Genomic DNA, 19,589 nt, shown 5'->3' with positions numbered 1-19,589 from the left:
GCATCTTCTCCCAACTGCCACACACTCAAAACACTTTGTCTACATCCCAAATAGAACCATATTCCCTATTTAGTGCACTACTTTTGACCAGGGCCCATAGGGCAGTGCACTATATAGAGTATAGGGTGCCATTTTGGATTAAGAGGATAGTTTCCATCTCCTGTGGATATTAAGTGGTCTCTGTGATGTGAGGGGGAAACATGGTTGAGCCATAGCAGCACTTAGTTACTACTCTAGTCCAGGCACTGTACTGACTGAACACAGTGATAAACACCACAATTACTACAGGAGTTGAGTTAGCCACTACAGGAGTTGAGTTAGCCACTACAGGAGTTGAGTTAGCCACTACAGGAGTTGAGTTAGCCACTACAGGAGTTGAGTTAGCCACTACAGGAGTTGAGTTAGCCACTACAGGAGTTGAGTTAGCCACTACAGGAGTTGAGTTAGCCACTACAGGAGTTGAGTTAGCCACTACAGGAGTTGAGTTAGCCACTACAGGAGTTGAGTTAGCCACTACAGGAGTTGAGTTAGCCACTACAGGAGTTGAGTTAGCCACTACAGGAGTTGAGTTAGCCACTACAGGAGTTGAGTTAGCCACTACAGAGTTTCCACTCAGCCATTAAGTTTAAAGCTCCATCTAATGTACTGTACCTCCACGTGTGGAAATCTTCATTCACTCTAATTAAAGATAGTACGCGAGAGAGAGACAGAGAGACAGAGAGACAGAGAGAGAGACATAGAGAGAGACATAGAGAGAGACACAGAGACATAGAGAGAGACACACATAGAGAGAGACACAGAGACGAGCCGTATGTGTGCATAACTGTTGGTACATTGCGCAACCACGCAAGTAAATAACACCCCGCCCTCCATTAGTTACATGAGGTGCCTTTCAGGAGTCAAAGACAAACTCGTCAAGTACTGCTCCAGAGCGGTAGAGGACGTAATGCAGGAAATGTGGAGGGGGCTTGGGCAATGGTGGTGGGGTAGATAGAACACGTGTCAGATGAAAGGAGGGAACAGGAGCTCTCTCCTTGGCTGAGGAGACACACTGTCACACACACACACACACACCTCGCTGTACATGCGAGAGGCATTGCATAATGTTTTAGAAATGGCTCCAGCGTTACCGTACACCGCTTGACTAAACTAGTGCCCATCACATGATGGAGAGAAGACTGCTGCTGCCCTTTCCCTAGCCAGGGACACCACTCTCTCATAGTGACGCTGCCCTTTCCCTAGCCAGGGACACCACTCTCTCATAGTGATGCTGCCCTCTCCCTAGCCAGGGACACCACTCTCTCATAGTGATGCTGCCCTCTCCCTAGCCAGGGACACCACTCTCTCATAGTGACGCTTCCCTTTCCCTAGCCAGGGACACCACTCTCTCATAGTGACGCTGCCCTTTCCCTAGCCAGGGACACCACTCTCTCATAGTGACGCTGCCCTTTCCCTAGCCAGGGACACCACTCTCTCATAGTGACGCTGCCCTTTCCCTAGCCAGGGAGGCCACTCTCTCATAGTGATGGGGGACAAAAATTGATAGTTACACATCAATATATTTTTTGGGATGATATTATTTCGACATTTGACTCAAAGTATAGATTTTTTGCTACTGTAGGTAATACAATCATAGCTTGTTTTCTAATAGCTTGTTTTCCCCATCTTTTAAAATAGAGACAAACTGTTTCCAGAACTTTGATTTCCCTGAATGATCAAAACTCATGTTCTCATGGTTCTCTCACCTCTTTGCAACAGACATAGTGAGCAATATGTTTGCATCATCAAATCGCAATACATATGCAGTAGATTTGTGAGAATCACAATACATACCAATACCTCAGTATGGTGATAATATGGTATGGTCCCTCAGTATGGTGATAATATGGTATGGTCCCTCAGTATGGTGGTAATATGGTATGGTGAGGTCCCTCAGTATGTTGATAATATGGTATGTTGATAATATGTTATGGTGGTAATATGGTATGGTCCCTCAGTATGGTGATAATATGGTATGGTGATAATATGGTATGGTGATAATATGGTATGGTGATAATATTGTATGGTGATAATATGGTATGGTGATAATATGGTATGTGAGGTCCCTCAGTATGGTGATAATATGGTATGGTGATAATATGGTATGGTGGTAATATGGTATGGTGAGGTCCCTCAGTATGGTGGTAATATGGTATGGTGGTAATATGGTATGGTGGTAATATGGTGTGGTGATCATATGGTATGGTGATCATATGGTATGGTGATCATATGGTATGGTGGTAATATGGTATGGTGAGGTCTCTCAGTATGGTGATAATATGGTATGGTGATGTCCCTCAGTATGGTGATAATATGGTATGGTGAGGTCCCTCAGTATGGTGATAATATGGTATGGTGAGGTCCCTCAGTGTGGTGATAATATGGTATGGTGATGTCCCTCAGTATGGTGATAATATGGTATGGTGATAATATGGTATGGTGATAATATGGTATGGTGATAATATGGTATGGTGATGTCCCTCAGTATGGTGATAATATGGTATGGTGATAATATGGTATGGTGATGTCCCTCAGTATGGTGATAATATGGTATGGTGAGGTCTCTCAGTATGGTGATAATATGGTATGGTGATGTCCCTCAGTATGGTGATAATATGGTATGGTGATGTCCCTCAGTATGGTGATAATATGGTATGGTGATGTCCCTCAGTATGGTGATAATATGGTATGGTGATAATATGGTATGGTGATAATATGGTATGGTGATAATATGGTATGGTGATAATATGGTATGGTGATGTCCCTCAGTATGGTGATAATATGGTATGGTGATAATATGGTATGGTGATGTCCCTCAGTATGGTGATAATATGGTATGGTGATAATATGGTATGGTGAAGTCTCTCAGTATGGTGATAATATGGTATGGTGATGTCCCTCAGTATGGTGATAATATGGTATGGTGATGTCCCTCAGTATGGTGATAATATGGTATGGTGATGTCCCTCAGTATGGTGATAATATGGTATGGTGATGTCCCTCAGTATGGTGATAATATGGTATGGTGAGGTCCCTCAGTGTGGTGATAATATGGTATGGTGATGTCCCTCAGTATGGTGCTAATATGGTATGGTGAGGTCCCTCAGTATGGTGGTAATATGGTATGGTGAGGTCCCTCAGTATGGTGGTAATATGGTATGGTGGTAATATGGTATGGTGAGGTCCCTCAGTATGGTGATAATATGGTATGGTGGTAATATGGTATGGTGGTAATATGGTATGGTATGGTGGTAATATGGGAGGGTGAGGTCCCTCAGTATGGTGATAATATGGTATGGTGAGGTCTCTCAGTATGGTGATAATATGGTATGGTGAGGTCCCTCAGTATGGTGATAATATGGTATGGTGATGTCCCTCAGTATGGTGGTAATATGGTATGGTGATGTCCCTCAGTATGGTGGTAATATGGTATGGTGAGGTCCCTCAGTATGGTAATATGGTATGGTGAGGTCTCTCAGTATGGTGATAATATGGTATGGTGATAATATGGTATGGTCCCTTGGTATGGTGATAATGTGGTACGGTGAGGTCCCTCAGTATGGTTATAATATGGTATGGTGATAATATGGTATGGTGATAATATGGTATGGTCCCTCAGTATGGTGATAATATGGTATGGTAATGTCCCTCAGTATGGTGATATGGTATGGTGATAATATGGTATGGTGAGGTCTCTCAGTATGGTGATAATATGGTATGGTGATAATATGGTATGGTGATGTCCCTCAGTATGGTGATAATATGGTATGGTGAGGTCCCTCAGTATGGTGGTAATATGGTATGGTGGCAATATGGTATGGTGAGGTCCCTCAGTATGGTGGTAATATGGTGTGGTAATAATATGGTATGGTGGTAATATGGTATGGTGATAATATGGTATGGTGAGGTCCCTCAGTATGGTGATAATATGGTATGGTGATAATATTAATATGGTGATAATATGGTATGGTAATAATATGGTATGGTGGTAATATGGTATAGTGAGGTCCCTCAGTATGGTGAGGTCCCTCAGTATGGTGAGGTCCCTCAGTATGGTGAGGTCCCTCAGTATGGTGGTGATAATATGGTATGGTGAGGTCCCTCAGTATGGTGGTAATATGGTATGGTGGTAATATGGTGTGGTAATAATATGGTATGGTGGTAATATGGTATGGTGATAATATGGTATGGTGAGGTCCCTCAATATGGTGGTAATATGGTATGGTGAGGTCCCTCAGTATGGTGGTAATATGGTATGGTGGTAATATGGTGTGGTAATATGGTATGGTGGTAATATGGTGTGGTAATAATATGGTATGGTGATAATATGGTATGGTGGTAATATGGTATGGTGATAATATGGTATGTGAGGTCCCTCAGTATGGTGATAATATGGTATGGTGATATTAATATGGTATGGTAATAATATGGTATGGTGGTAAATATGGTATGGTGAGGTCCCTCAGTATGGCGATAATATGGTATGGTGGTAATATGGTATGGTGAGGTCCCTCAGTATGGTGGTAATATGGTATGGTGGTAATATGGTATGTGAGGTCCCTCAGTATGGTGATAATATGGTATGGTGATAATATTAATATGGTATGGTGGTAATATGGTATGGTGGTAATATGGTATGGTGGTAATATGGTATGGTGGTAATATGGTATGGTGAGGTCCCTCAGTATGGTGGTAATATGGTATGGTGGTAATATGGTATGGTGAGGTCCCTCAGTATGGTGGTAATATGGTATGGTGGTAATATGGTGTGGTGATAATATGGTATGGTGATATGGTATGGTGATAATATGGTAGGGTGATAATATGGTAGGGTGATAATATGGTATGGTGAGGTCCCTCAGTATGGTGGTAATATGGTATGGTGGCAATATGGTATGGTGAGGTCCCTCAGTATGGTGGTAATATGGTGTGGTAATAATATGGTATGGTGGTAATATGGTATGGTGATAATATGGTATGGTGAGGTCCCTCAGTATGGTGATAATATGGTATGGTGATAATATTAATATGGTGATAATATGGTATGGTAATAATATGGTATGGTGGTAATATGGTATAGTGAGGTCCCTCAGTATGGTGGTGATAATATGGTATGGTGAGGTCCCTCAGTATGGTGGTAATATGGTATGGTGGTAATATGGTGTGGTAATAATATGGTATGGTGGTAATATGGTATGGTGATAATATGGTATGGTGAGGTCCCTCAATATGGTGGTAATATGGTATGGTGAGGTCCCTCAGTATGGTGGTAATATGGTATGGTGGTAATATGGTGTGGTAATAATATGGTATGGTGATAATATGGTATGGTGGTAATATGGTATGGTGATAATATGGTGATAATATGGTATGGTGGTAATATGGTATGGTGATAATATGGTATGTGAGGTCCCTCAGTATGGTGATAATATGGTATGGTGATATTAATATGGTATGGTAATAATATGGTATGGTGGTAAATATGGTATGGTGAGGTCCCTCAGTATGGTGATAATATGGTATGGTGGTAATATGGTATGGTGAGGTCCCTCAGTATGGTGGTAATATGGTATGGTGAGGTCCCTCAGTATGGTGATAAAATGGTATGGTGGTAATATGGTATGGTGAGGTCCCTCAGTATGGTGGTAATATGGTATGGTGAGGTCCCTCAGTATGGTGATAATATGGTATGGTGGTAATATGGTATGGTGGTAATATGGTATGTGAGGTCCCTCAGTATGGTGATAATATGGTATGGTGATAATATTAATATGGTATGGTGGTAATATGGTATGGTGGTAATATGGTATGGTGGTAATATGGTATGGTGGTAATATGGTATGGTGAGGTCCCTCAGTATGGTGATAATATGGTATGGTGGTAATATGGTATGGTGAGGTCCCTCAGTATGGTGGTAATATGGTATGGTGGTAATATGGTGTGGTGATAATATGGTATGGTGATAATATGGTATGGTGATAATATGGTAGGGTGATAATATGGTAGGGTGGTAATATGGTATGGTGAGGTCCCTCAGTATGGTGATATGGTATGGTGGTAATATGGTATGGTGGTAATATGGTATGGTATGGTGGTAATATGGGAGGGTGAGGTCCCTCAGTATGGTGATAATATGGTATGGTGAGGTCTCTCAGTATGGTGATAATATGGTATGGTGAGGTCCCTCAGTATGGTGATAATATGGTATGGTGATGTCCCTCAGTATGGTGGTAATATGGTATGGTGATGTCCCTCAGTATGGTGGTAATATGGTATGGTGAGGTCCCTCAGTATGGTAATATGGTATGGTGAGGTCTCTCAGTATGGTGATAATATGGTATGGTGATAATATGGTATGGTCCCTTGGTATGGTGATAATGTGGTACGGTGAGGTCCCTCAGTATGGTTATAATATGGTATGGTGATAATATGGTATGGTGATAATATGGTATGGTCCCTCAGTATGGTGATAATATGGTATGGTAATGTCCCTCAGTATGGTGATATGGTATGGTGATAATATGGTATGGTGAGGTCTCTCAGTATGGTGATAATATGGTATGGTGATAATATGGTATGGTGATGTCCCTCAGTATGGTGATAATATGGTATGGTGAGGTCCCTCAGTATGGTGGTAATATGGTATGGTGGCAATATGGTATGGTGAGGTCCCTCAGTATGGTGGTAATATGGTGTGGTAATAATATGGTATGGTGGTAATATGGTATGGTGATAATATGGTATGGTGAGGTCCCTCAGTATGGTGATAATATGGTATGGTGATAATATTAATATGGTGATAATATGGTATGGTAATAATATGGTATGGTGGTAATATGGTATAGTGAGGTCCCTCAGTATGGTGAGGTCCCTCAGTATGGTGAGGTCCCTCAGTATGGTGGTGATAATATGGTATGGTGAGGTCCCTCAGTATGGTGGTAATATGGTATGGTGGTAATATGGTGTGGTAATAATATGGTATGGTGGTAATATGGTATGGTGATAATATGGTATGGTGAGGTCCCTCAATATGGTGGTAATATGGTATGGTGAGGTCCCTCAGTATGGTGGTAATATGGTATGGTGGTAATATGGTGTGGTAATATGGTATGGTGGTAATATGGTGTGGTAATAATATGGTATGGTGATAATATGGTATGGTGGTAATATGGTATGGTGATAATATGGTATGTGAGGTCCCTCAGTATGGTGATAATATGGTATGGTGATATTAATATGGTATGGTAATAATATGGTATGGTGGTAAATATGGTATGGTGAGGTCCCTCAGTATGGCGATAATATGGTATGGTGGTAATATGGTATGGTGAGGTCCCTCAGTATGGTGGTAATATGGTATGGTGGTAATATGGTATGTGAGGTCCCTCAGTATGGTGATAATATGGTATGGTGATAATATTAATATGGTATGGTGGTAATATGGTATGGTGGTAATATGGTATGGTGGTAATATGGTATGGTGGTAATATGGTATGGTGAGGTCCCTCAGTATGGTGGTAATATGGTATGGTGGTAATATGGTATGGTGAGGTCCCTCAGTATGGTGGTAATATGGTATGGTGGTAATATGGTGTGGTGATAATATGGTATGGTGATATGGTATGGTGATAATATGGTAGGGTGATAATATGGTAGGGTGATAATATGGTATGGTGAGGTCCCTCAGTATGGTGATAATATGGTATGGTGAGGTCCCTCAGTATGGTGGTAATATGGTATGGTGGCAATATGGTATGGTGAGGTCCCTCAGTATGGTGGTAATATGGTGTGGTAATAATATGGTATGGTGGTAATATGGTATGGTGATAATATGGTATGGTGAGGTCCCTCAGTATGGTGATAATATGGTATGGTGATAATATTAATATGGTGATAATATGGTATGGTAATAATATGGTATGGTGGTAATATGGTATAGTGAGGTCCCTCAGTATGGTGGTGATAATATGGTATGGTGAGGTCCCTCAGTATGGTGGTAATATGGTATGGTGGTAATATGGTGTGGTAATAATATGGTATGGTGGTAATATGGTATGGTGATAATATGGTATGGTGAGGTCCCTCAATATGGTGGTAATATGGTATGGTGAGGTCCCTCAGTATGGTGGTAATATGGTATGGTGGTAATATGGTGTGGTAATAATATGGTATGGTGATAATATGGTATGGTGGTAATATGGTATGGTGATAATATGGTGATAATATGGTATGGTGGTAATATGGTATGGTGATAATATGGTATGTGAGGTCCCTCAGTATGGTGATAATATGGTATGGTGATATTAATATGGTATGGTAATAATATGGTATGGTGGTAAATATGGTATGGTGAGGTCCCTCAGTATGGTGATAATATGGTATGGTGGTAATATGGTATGGTGAGGTCCCTCAGTATGGTGGTAATATGGTATGGTGAGGTCCCTCAGTATGGTGATAATATGGTATGGTGGTAATATGGTATGGTGAGGTCCCTCAGTATGGTGGTAATATGGTATGGTGAGGTCCCTCAGTATGGTGATAATATGGTATGGTGGTAATATGGTATGGTGGTAATATGGTATGTGAGGTCCCTCAGTATGGTGATAATATGGTATGGTGATAATATTAATATGGTATGGTGGTAATATGGTATGGTGGTAATATGGTATGGTGGTAATATGGTATGGTGGTAATATGGTATGGTGGTAATATGGTATGGTGAGGTCCCTCAGTATGGTGATAATATGGTATGGTGGTAATATGGTATGGTGAGGTCCCTCAGTATGGTGGTAATATGGTATGGTGGTAATATGGTGTGGTGATAATATGGTATGGTGATATGGTATGGTGATAATATGGTAGGGTGATAATATGGTAGGGTGATAATATGGTATGGTGAGGTCCCTCAGTATGGTGATAATATGGTATGGTGATGTCTCTCAGTACGGTGATTTCGCTCAGTATGTTGATAATATGGTATGGTGGTAATATGGTATGGTGATAATGTGGTATGGTCTCTCAGTATAGTGATATGGTATGGTGGTAATATGGTAGGGTGAGGTCCCTCAGTATGGTGATAATATGGTATGGTGAGGTCTCTCAGTATGGTGATAATATGGTAAGGTGAGGTCCCTCAGTATGGTGATAATATGGTATGGTGAGGTCCCTCAGTATGGTGGTAATATGGTATGGTGAGGTCCCTCAGTATGGTGATAATATGGTATGGTGATAATATGGTATGGTCCCTTGGTATGGTGATAATGTGGTACGGTGAGGTCCCTCAGTATGGTGATAATATGGTATGGTGATAATATGGTATGGTGATAATATGGTATGGTCTCTCAGTATGGTGATATGGTATGGTGGTAATATGGTAGGGTGAGGTCCCTCAGTATGGTGATAATATGGTAAGGTGAGGTCCCTCAGTATGGTGATAATATGGTATGGTGAGGTCCCTCAGTATGGTGATAATATGGTATGGTGAGGTCCCTCAGTATGGTGATAATATGGTATGGTATTGTCCCTCAGTATGGTGATATGGTATGGTGATAATATGGTATGGTGGTAATATGGTATGGTGAGGTCCCTCAGTATGGTGGTAATATGGTATGGTGGTAATATGGTGTGGTGATAATATGGTATGGTGATATGGTATGGTGATAATATGGTATGGTGAGGTCCCTCAGTATGGTGATAATATGGTATGGTGAGGTCTCTCAGTACGGTGATGTCGCTCAGTATGTTGATAATATGGTATGGTGGTAATATGGTATGGTGATAATATGGTATGGTGATAATATGGTATGGTCTCTCAGTATGGTGATATGGTATGGTGATAATATGGTATGGTGAGGTCCCTCAGTATGGTGATAATATGGTATGGTGAGGTCCCTCAGTATGGTGATAATATGGTATGGTGAGGTCCCTCAGTATGGTGGTAATATGGTATGGTGAGGTCCCTCAGTATGGTGATAATATGGTATGGTGATAATATGGTATGGTCCCTTGGTATGGTGATAATGTGGTACGGTGAGGTCCCTCAGTATGGTGATAATATGGTATGGTGATAATATGGTATGGTGATAATATGGTATGGTGGTAATATGGTAGGGTGAGGTCCCTCAGTATGGTGATAATATGGTAAGGTGAGGTCCCTCAGTATGGTGATAATATGGTATGGTGAGGTCCCTCAGTATGGTGATAATATGGTATGGTAATGTCCCTCAGTATGGTGATATGGTATGGTGATAATATGGTATGGTCCCTTGTTATGGTGATAATATGGTATGGTCCCCCAGTATGGTGATAATATGGTATGGTCCCCCAGTATGGTGATAATATGGTATGGTGATGTCCCTCAGTATGGTGATAATATGGTATGGTGATAATATGGTATGGTGAGGTCTCTCAGTATGGTGATAATATGGTATGGTGATGTCCCTCAGTATGGTGATAATATGGTATGGTGAGGTCCCTCAGTATGGTGATAATATGGTATGGTGAGGTCCCTCAGTATGGTGATAATATGGTATGGTATTGTCCCTCAGTATGGTGATATGGTATGGTGATAATATGGTATGGTGGTAATATGGTATGGTGAGGTCCCTCAGTATGGTGGTAATATGGTATGGTGGTAATATGGTGTGGTGATAATATGGTATGGTGATATGGTATGGTGATAATATGGTATGGTGAGGTCCCTCAGTATGGTGATAATATGGTATGGTGAGGTCTCTCAGTACGGTGATGTCGCTCAGTATGTTGATAATATGGTATGGTGGTAATATGGTATGGTGATAATATGGTATGGTGATAATATGGTATGGTCTCTCAGTATGGTGATATGGTATGGTGATAATATGGTATGGTGAGGTCTCTCAGTATGGTGATAATATGGTAAGGTGAGGTCCCTCAGTATGGTGATAATATGGTATGGTGAGGTCCCTCAGTATGGTGGTAATATGGTATGGTGAGGTCCCTCAGTATGGTGATAATATGGTATGGTGATAATATGGTATGGTCCCTTGGTATGGTGATAATGTGGTACGGTGAGGTCCCTCAGTATGGTGATAATATGGTATGGTGATAATATGGTATGGTGATAATATGGTATGGTGGTAATATGGTAGGGTGAGGTCCCTCAGTATGGTGATAATATGGTAAGGTGAGGTCCCTCAGTATGGTGATAATATGGTATGGTGAGGTCCCTCAGTATGGTGATAATATGGTATGGTAATGTCCCTCAGTATGGTGATATGGTATGGTGATAATATGGTATGGTCCCTTGTTATGGTGATAATATGGTATGGTCCCCCAGTATGGTGATAATATGGTATGGTCCCCCAGTATGGTGATAATATGGTATGGTGATGTCCCTCAGTATGGTGATAATATGGTATGGTGATAATATGGTATGGTGAGGTCTCTCAGTATGGTGATAATATGGTATGGTGATGTCCCTCAGTATGGTGATAATATGGTATGGTGAGGTCCCTCAGTATGGTGATAATATGGTATGGTGAGGTCCCTCAGTATGGTGATAATATGGTATGGTGAGGTCCCTCAGTATGGTGATAATATGGTATGGTGATGTCCCTGGCATTTCCCAGCCCTACTCTCTCACTGCCTCCATCTCTCCCTCTCATTTGTTCACTCATTAGCCACTACGCTAGCTAGAATCCCTCTATAGCAGCTTCCCTCTGGAGAGTAAAGGCCTCTTTTTAAGACCCTGTGTCATACTTTACATGTTGTGATATTTTTTTAACAGCATATTTAAAAAATACAGTACAAGCTATCATTAATGGTTCTGACTGACGTAGGCCTGTTAGATTCTAGTGTTCGTTACACACACAACAAGATGGAAGAATAGAATCAAAGAAAGAATGGTAGAGAATTCTTCAAATAATTGATTCCTATATTTTCAGAGACATTCAGTTCGTTGGGAGGGAGGCGGGGCCTAAGAGATATAAGAACAGACACGACACAGAGCTGTAATCGGGAATGAATGTGAAAATGTAAATAGGGCCGTTGAGGTTGTTAAATACTCTGAACACTAGTCTTGAGCCCTAGAAACAACAGACGCTAACAATCCCTTTCGCAATATAATAACCATTCTCAGTGCCTTACAATAGCAGCCATTTTGTCTCTCTCTGCACCGGGAAGGCTGACTGTTACTAGTAGGGCTGGTTATTGCCAGGGACCTCGCAATACAATATCGCGATACTGATATGTATTACGATTCGATACTGTGATTCTTTTTTTCTTCCTCGATTTGATGTTCCAAACATATTGTTCTCTGCAGAGGGACAAGAGAGACACAAGGTTTGATCAGTCATGGAAATACAAGTGCTGAAAACACATTGGCTCCGTATTTAAAAAGATGACGAAGAACAAGCTATGAAGGACAAATGTTGAAGTTTTGGCGCAGCCAAATAGCTAAATAATTGTGCGATATTGAAGATTAAATACATCAAAAACAATGGCCTGACGTGTTAACTAGGAGTTGACTTCGCGCATCACTAGTTACTAGCTTGTGTTTTACTTTATTTCATGGGATTTCCATTAGCTGACGCCAAGACGTAAGCTAATCTTCCTGAGGTGCAGCACACACACAATAGCTTATACTAGTTGAGTGAACTAGCCTGTGTTCCAACAGACAGATACTAGTTGAGTGAACTAGCCTGTGTTCCAACAGACAGATACTAGTTGAGTGAACTAGCCTGTGTTCTAACAGATACTAGTTGAGTGAACTCAAATCTAATCTATTTGTCACATGCGCCGAATACAACAGGTGTACAACAGGTGTGCCAAGCACACCTTACCGTGAAATGCTTACTTACAAGCAACACTGTTTAAAAACAAAAGAACATGTTTTTACTGTAGTATAAGTAACACAATAAAATAACAATAACGAGGATATATACAAGGGGTAGCCGGTACCGAGTCAATGTGCGGGTGTACAGGTTAGTCTTTTTGTGCATGTAGGTAGGGGTAAAGTGACTACGCATAGACAAACAGCGAGTAGCAGCAGTGTAAAAATAAAACTGATTCTTACAGACACACGAACAAACTGACACACACACACACTGATCCGTCATATAAACTGACTCATACACACACACACTGATCCGTCATATAAACTGACTCTCACACACACACACACACACACACCGATCCGTCATATAATCTGACACACACACACACACACCGATCCGTCATATAAACTGACACACACACACACACACACACCGATCCGTCATATAAACTGACACACACACACACACACTGATCCGTCATATAAACTGACTCACACACACACACACAGATCCATCACACTGAGAAGAGAGGGGATGACAGCAGAGGAGAGCCCAGGCTGCACCTTACCACATCAAATGCATTTTCACTATCCAATGATAGTCTGCCTGATAACTTTAAATTGCAAACTAGGTATTCCCCCCCCCCCCCTCATCCCAGGTGGGGAGTCGGCATAACCCGTGGAGTACTATAGAAAGAACAACGGTCCCTCGCTGTTATGAACATGATTCATCCGAATGAAATCTCTCTTCCATAATCGTCTGTCTGCCGCTCTCTCATCCACCCTGATACCTAAACAGACAGACAGCTCCAGAGACGACTTCCTGCTTTACACGAGGTGAAATGACATCAGAGGAGAAGTCAAGACATCCAGAGGCAGAGTTCAAGTTCTCCTATAGGTAACAATATATAACCTGATATCAATCGACAAGTCCACACGGGTAACACGGATTCAATTGGATGAAAATGCCAAGCACACCGGCATGCACCTTCATAGATTCACATTATGCCAACTGAACATATGGCACGTATCAGGAATGGAACCGAAAGAAAAACGGAGTGGGGCTACTAATGTTTGAGATATCAAAAGATCTATTCAGTACTCTGTATTGTGTGTTCTTTACCAGACGGAGTAACTAAAAAATTTCAAAAATACTTACTTCTCTGGCAGTGGTTCTGAGTCCAGCAGCGCTCTCCAAATTGTCCGTTGATGGTGGTCTGTGGGCAGGTGGTCTTCCCCTGGGCCGTGCCCGGACACACGTCCCCACACTCCTGGTTGTTCTTATTGGACACGATGTAGTTGTCCTCCACCGTGTCCAGAATCTTGGACCAGTCCAGGGTAGAGAGGTAGCAGAGGTCCGGGTTCTTCTCCAACCTCACGGCTCCTCTAGTGATGTTCATGAGGCTGTGGAGCCCCAACTCCTTCAGGTGCACCATCTCAAACAGAACCAGGGCGTAGTTGAAGAACAGGTTGTTGCCTCGGATCACCGTCAGGTTGGGGAACAGGTCGCTGAGGGATTCCAGACCGTAGACCCTGAACAGGAGGAGGAAGTCGGTGACCACGGTCAGCTTGGGGTAGCTGATTCCCCTAAAGTCCTCAGTCTTGAACATGAGGAGGATCTTCAAGTGGCCCTCGATCACCGTGCAGTTCTCTAACAACTGCAGGTTGGTCACGTTGTTACGGATGTCTTTACTCTGACAGACTGGAGAAAGGGAGAAGAGGAGACATGTCAGTAGCCATCTTGATAAGCACTTGGTTCATTGAATGACAGAAATGTAACTGATTCAAGACAAGAACATAAAAATAAGTTGCAGTAACATCGGTTAGTGTTGGTTTTAAGACACACGGATGAGTGTACAATTAAAAATAAAGAATACAAGCGGGAGATAGCGTCATTGCCTTCTCTCTTCCAGCTACAACCATGATACACTAATATTTTACACACACGAGAATCAAGCCATTCATCGGGCCGCTGCATTCTCTTAGATAGCTACTGTACAGCACCACTCGGATTGGACTGGATTTCCCCTCAGTGATGTCACAGACTCATACCTGAAATGTGTGTTATTTCATAGTTTTGACGTCTTCACTATTATTCTACAACATATATATAAATAGCAGAAATGTATGTATGTATGCATATATATGTAACCAATCACATTTCTTTAAATGCATCTTCCTTACCTTACCACCCCTCCCTTAATTGGAGTAAACTAGTGATAATGGTAATGCTAGGAATAAAAAGCCCGGAAGGCAATTTTTCATAATCTATACTGAAAAAATATATATTAACGCAACATGGAAAGTGTCGGTCCCACGTTTCGGTAGCTGAAATAAAAGATCTCAGAAATGTTACATACTGCACAAAAATCGTATTTCTCTCAAATTTTGTGCACAAATGTGTTTACATCCCCGTTAGTGAGCTTTTCTCTCTTGCCAAGATAATCCACCCACCTGACAGGTGTGGCATATCAAGAAGCTGATTAAACCGCATGATCATTACACAGGTGCACCTTGTGCTGCGGACACACACAAAAATCGGCCACCCTTAAATGTGAAGTTGTGTCACACAACACAATGCCACAGATGTCTCAAGTTGAGTGTGCATTTGGCATGACGACTGCAGGAATGTCCACTAGAGCTGTAGCCAGATAATTAGATATTAATTTCTCTACTATAAGCCGCCTCTCCTACGGCATTTTAGAGAATGTGGCAGTACGTCCAACCAGCCTCACAATTGCAGACCATGTGTAACCACGCCAACCCAGTACCTACACATCTGGCTGCTTCACCTGCTGGGTTCGTCTGAGACCAGACACCTGAACAGCTGATGAAACTGCACAACCGAAGAATTTCTGCACAAACTGTCAGAAACCGTCTCAGGGAAGGACATCTGCGAGCTCATCGCCCTCACCGGGGTCTTGACCTGACTGCAGTTCAGCGCCGTAACCGACTTCAATGGGCAAATGCTCACCTTCAATGGCCACTGGCACGTTGGAGAAGTGTGCTCTCCATGGATGATTCCTGTTTTCAACTGTACCGGGTAGATGGCAGACAGCGTGTATGGCGTCAAGTGGGAGAGCGGTTTGCTGATGTCAACGTTGTGACCAGAGTGCCCTATGGTGGGGTTATGATATGGGCAGGCATAAGCTACAGACAACGAACCAAATGACATTTTATGGAAGGCAATTTGAATGCACAGTGATACCGTGAGGAGATCCTCAAGCCGTTTAACCTGCAGCCATCACCTCAGCATGATAAATGAACGATCCTTTGTCGCATCTGTACACAAATCCTGGAAGCTGAAAATAAACCCAGTTCTTCCATGGCCTGCACACTCACCAGACCTGTCAACCACTGAGCATGTTCGGGATGCTCTGGATCGACGTGTTTTCGACAGCGTGTTCCAGTTGCCACCAATATCCAGCTACGTCTCTCAGCCATTGAATAGGAAGTGGGGCAACATTCCACAGGCCACAATCAACAGCCTGATCAACTCTAGGCGAAGGAGATGTGTCACGCTGCATGAGGCAAACGATGGTCACACAAGATACTGGCTTGTTTTCTGATCCAAACCCCTACCTTTAAAAAAAGAAGATGATTTGTGACCAACAGATGCATATCTGTATTCCCAGTCATGTTAAATCCATAGATTAGGGTCTAATGAATTTATTTCAATTGACTGATTTCCTTATATGAACTGTAGTTCAGTAAATGGTTTAATGTTATGTTGATGTTTTTGTTCAGTGAGGCTGAGCTGGGCTGAGCTGGGCTGAGTTGGGCTGAGCTGAGCTGGGCTGAGTTGGGCTGAGCTGAGCTGAGCTGGGCACACTGTTGTGTTGATGGGGATGGAAGGAATGGAGAATTCATTATCACAGAAAGATTATCTTCAATGTATTGCACATTCGTGCTATAACAATTGCCCACTAAGATGAAGACACTGATTCAAGGTGGTACACTATACACACACACACACCCCCCAGTACACACACCAACCCTCCGTACACAAGTACACACCAGTAAGCAGACCCCCAGTACACACACACACCCCCAACCCCAGTACACACATTCCCTCCAGTACACAAATCAAAATCAAATCAAATTTATTTATAAAGCCATTCTTACATCAGCTGATATCTCAAAGTGCTGTAAAGAAACCCAGCCTAAAACCACAAACAGCAAGCAATGCAGGTGTAGAAGCACGGTGGCTAGGAAAAACTCCCTAGAAAGGCCAGAACCTAGGAAGAAACCTAGAGAGGAACCAGGCTATGAGGGGTGGCCAGTCCTCTTCTGGCTGTGCCGGGTGGAGATTATAACAGAACATGGCCAAGATGTTCAAATGTTCATAAATGACCAGCATGGTCAAATAATAATAATCACAGTAGTTGTCGAGGGTGCAGCAAAGTCAGCACCTCAGGAGTAAATATCAGTTGGCTTTTCATAGCCGATCATTCAGAGTATCTCTACCGCTCCTGCCGTCTCTAGAGAGTTGAAAACAGCAGGTCTGGGACAGGTAGCACGTCCGGTGAACAACCCCCCCAGTACACACACACACACACACACACACACACACCACAGTACACCCACAAACGACAGTACACACACACACACCCCCCGGTACATACACCGCAGTACACATCCACACCGCAGTACACAACCACACCGCAGTACAAAACACAGACACACACAACCCAGTAAACCCACAAACCCACACAACCCAGTAAACCCACACAACCCAGTAAACCCACACAACCCAGTAAACCCACACAACCCAGTAAACCCACAAACACACACACAACCCAGTAAACCCACACAACCCAGTAAACCCACACAACCCAGTAAACCCACAAACACACACACAACCCAGTAAACCCACAAACACACAACCCAGTAAACCCACACAACCCAGTACACACACACATACACCAGTACACACACAGCTCCACACCCCAATACACTCAAGTACACACCCCCCCAGTACACACAAACACACCCCTCCTGTACACAGCCCCACACCCCAGTACACACACACACACACAACCATCCACACACCCAGTACACACACATCCCATTACACACACCCCCCGCCAGTACACACACACCCCAGTAAAAACACATACCCCAGTACACACTAAAACACAGCCCAGTACCCACACCCCGGTTCAAACACACCCCAGTACACACACATACACACAGCGCAGTACACACACACACACACACACACACACCCAGAACACACACCCATACCCCAGTACACACACTACACACACAGCCCCCAGTACACATCCACCCACACCCCAATACACACCCACCCCAGTACAAAAACACACACACACACACACACCAGTATACACCAGAACACACCCACCCACACCACAGTACACACAAACACCACCCCAGTACACAAAGCCCCACACCCAAGTACACACACACACACACACACACACACCGACATACAGACCCACACAGTACACCCCCCCCCAATACACTCACACCAGTACACACACTCACACCAGTACACACCCACCCCGGTACAAACACCCACCCACCAGTGAACACCCACCCACCAGTGAACACCCACACACACCAGTACACCCACCAGTACACAAACACAACCAGTACACACACACCCACCAGTACACACAAACACAACCAGTGCACACACACACCCACCCACCAGTACACACACACACTAGTACACACACACACACACAAGTACACACCCACCCACACCAGTACACACACACACACAAAACCACCAGTACACACAAGTACACTCACCAGTATACACACCCGTCCACCAGTACACACACACACCAACCAGGACACACACACACCAGTACGTACACACACACACACACACACACACACACACACACAACCACAAGTACACTCACCAGTATACACACACCCACCCACCAGTACACACACACACACACACACACACACCAGTACGTATACACAAACACACCTACCCACTAGTACACACACCCACCAGTAGTCACACACAAGTACACCCACACACACACACCAGTACACACACCAGTACACCCACACACACTAGTACACACACCAGTACACTCGTACACACACGTACCAGTACACACCCACCCACCAGTACACACCAGTAAAAACACACACACCAGTACACTCATACACACACACACCAGTACACACCAGTACAGACCCACCCACCAGTACAGACCCACCCCAACACACACACACACCCCAACCCAACATACACACACCCCAACACACACACACACACACCCCAACACACACACACCCCAACACACACACCCCGCAACACACACACCCCGCAACACACACACACCGCAACACACACACACCGCAACACACACACACCGCAACACACACACCGCAACACACACACCGCAACACACACACCGCAACACACACACCGCAACACACACACACCGCAACACACACACCGCAACACACACACCGCAACACACACACCGCAACACACACACCGCAACACACACACCGCAACACACACACCGCAACACACACACCGCAACACACACACACACACGGTACTTAACTTATTGCTGGGTTAATGTTTAATTCTCAAACATGTCAACAAACCAGGTACAAACTCTGACACAGACAGAAATCAATGTAACGACCAGTGGGATATCAGGACTGAACCACAATCTAACAACCAGTGGGATATCAGGACTGAACCAATGTAATGACCAGGGGGATATCAGGA

At 43.3% G+C, this 19,589-nt stretch overlaps 1 protein-coding gene across 2 annotated transcripts in view; it reads right to left on the bottom strand.

The window, feature by feature from the left end:
- insrb (insulin receptor b) overlaps nt 1-19,589 on the bottom strand; it is a 178,663-nt gene that overhangs the window by 118,992 nt on the left and 40,082 nt on the right. For both annotated transcript variants that reach the window (XM_031785483.1, XM_031785485.1), the window contains exon 2: nt 14,013-14,555. In XM_031785483.1, coding sequence (XP_031641343.1) covers nt 14,013-14,555 — 543 coding nt within the window. The remainder of the gene's footprint in view (nt 1-14,012; nt 14,556-19,589) is intronic.

This window comes from Oncorhynchus kisutch, linkage group LG13 (assembly GCF_002021735.2).
Source record: "Oncorhynchus kisutch isolate 150728-3 linkage group LG13, Okis_V2, whole genome shotgun sequence".
Lineage (NCBI taxonomy): Eukaryota > Metazoa > Chordata > Actinopteri > Salmoniformes > Salmonidae > Oncorhynchus > Oncorhynchus kisutch.
Note: the sequence above shows the minus strand (reverse complement) of the source record. Positions and strands in the feature narration are given on the sequence as shown.